General features: G+C 50.3%; 1 protein-coding gene across 1 annotated transcript in view; it reads right to left on the bottom strand.

Annotated features, from left to right (window-relative positions):
- The window catches only part of LOC106314357, a 3072-nt gene extending 2267 nt beyond the window's left edge, over positions 1–805 (bottom strand). The window contains exons 1-2 of the mRNA XM_013752238.1: positions 407–805; positions 74–315 (exon numbers count right to left, since the gene is read on the bottom strand). Of these exons, the coding sequence (XP_013607692.1) occupies positions 74–315; positions 407–805 (641 nt within the window). The remainder of the gene's footprint in view (positions 1–73; positions 316–406) is intronic.
- Between the last annotated feature and the right edge of the window lie 988 nt (positions 806–1793).

The following is a 1793-nucleotide window of genomic DNA, read 5'->3' as shown; positions in this document are numbered from 1 at the left end:
ATCAATTCCTTTCATGTCTGACATGGACCACGCGAATGTGGACACATTCGCCTTAAGAAAGATGAGAACTGACCGCTGCATATCTTCAGACAGATACGCACCAATCCTTGCAGTCCGGCTTGGATTGGTATCGTCAATAGGTAACTCGAGAACTTCGCCTTCCTGGGAGCAGGCTTTATAGGTTGGAGGACTAACGGAGTTAACCGATAAAGACGATCGTTGGAGTTTAACTGTGGCGACTAGGAGTTCCCTAGCGGCTTTTTGATCTCCTCGCAGTGTTTTGATTTTTCCGTCCGTACCGGGGAACTTGACGCACTGGTGATAGGTGATAAGTAGATGAAATGGCCTGCATTGAGTGTATCCAGGGGGTTCCAAGTATAGCGTGGTAAGGGGCCTTCGTGCTTACAACGGCAAACTTGACAGTTCGAGTGACTCCAGATGCGTGTACCGGAAGGCGGATTGTTCCCAGTATTGTTTCGGAGGATCCGTTGAAGCCAGTTAATGTTCTGGAGGATGGTTTGATGTCGTCGAGATCGACTCCCATCTTCTGCAGAGTTCCTCGGAAGATGAGGTCGACGGAACTTCCTGTATCGATGAGGACCTTGGTGACGTCGTACTCCCCAATTCCATGGACTACAAGAAGAGGGTCGTTGTAGGGTACGTGAATCCCCTCAGCGTCATCCGGCGAAAATTTTATCGGAGGGTGATTTGGCGGACTAGTCGGCCACCTCTGCGAAGTCGCGACCTGTCGACGGTAATCCTTGACGGAGCGAACGGAGTTGCCGCAAGGAGGAGAACCGCCCATGATGACATTTAGTTGAAGTCGCGTTTTTACTTGCTTGGAGTCTAAGAAGGCGCGTAAATCGGTTGGTACGATGTTGTCGTTTTTTTATGACGGAGTGTCATTGCTGGACATCTTAGTTTGCTCCAAATGCCTTCGGAGGTCAGTGGGTTTCGAACGATTGAGACGGATTCAAAGATCGCATGCTCCTGCATTGAGTTTATCCCGAAGGTCGCCGTCCGAGCGTTCTTTGGGATCGGGGTCAACTGCCGAGATACGCTGTGACTTCCGTGCATTCAACGTTGTTCAGAGATCATTGTGCGTGGAGCTGTTGCTATTTTCGGATTCGAACTTTCGTTTCAGAACATCTCTCAAATCTTCGAGTACAGGTGTGTCATCGTTCTCATCGTCCGACGACAAGGTTTGCTGAGAAAGTATAGCCTCAATGCGTCTGCGGTTAGCTGGTTACTCTTTGTCGGCCGAGGAGTCTGCCTCGCCGTTACTCTTCGGAGCATCCTCCTCGTCATCTCGTTGTTGAGTTTCGCTATGTCGACCTTTGCCTGTAGCTTTGCGCTGGGCTCTCCTTTCTTTATTCTTGCTCCAGCTCTTGCTTTTCTTCGGCTTAGCCTTTAGGGGTTCGAACTTGAAGTCGCCACTTGCTAAGGATGAGAGGTAGTGCGATAGAGTGACTTGCACTCTGTCGTATCGTGCCTTTTGACGTCGTGATACTTGCAATGTTTGGTGAGATCGACGGTTCTGGAAGGTCCTGCCGCTGAACCTGCTGCTGTTGTAGTCTGGGTCGAGCAAACGGCGTCGACTGGTTTGTCGGACGAATCGAGCTCCCTTACCCACTTGTTCCATTCTTCTCCTTAGACTACGAGAGTTGAAACTGGCACGTTGTTCTCATTGACGACATACATGTATCCGTCTTTGCGGCCGTTTTTGTCGATTGGACCATGCTGGCTCGGTTCTTGTCGCGTGTTGGCGTTTTTAGCCACTGGAGCTTTGGGTG

Source organism: Brassica oleracea, chromosome C9 (genome assembly GCF_000695525.1).
Source record: "Brassica oleracea var. oleracea cultivar TO1000 chromosome C9, BOL, whole genome shotgun sequence".
Classification (NCBI taxonomy): Eukaryota; Viridiplantae; Streptophyta; class Magnoliopsida; order Brassicales; family Brassicaceae; genus Brassica; species Brassica oleracea.
This window is presented reverse-complemented; position numbering and strand designations above follow the sequence as displayed.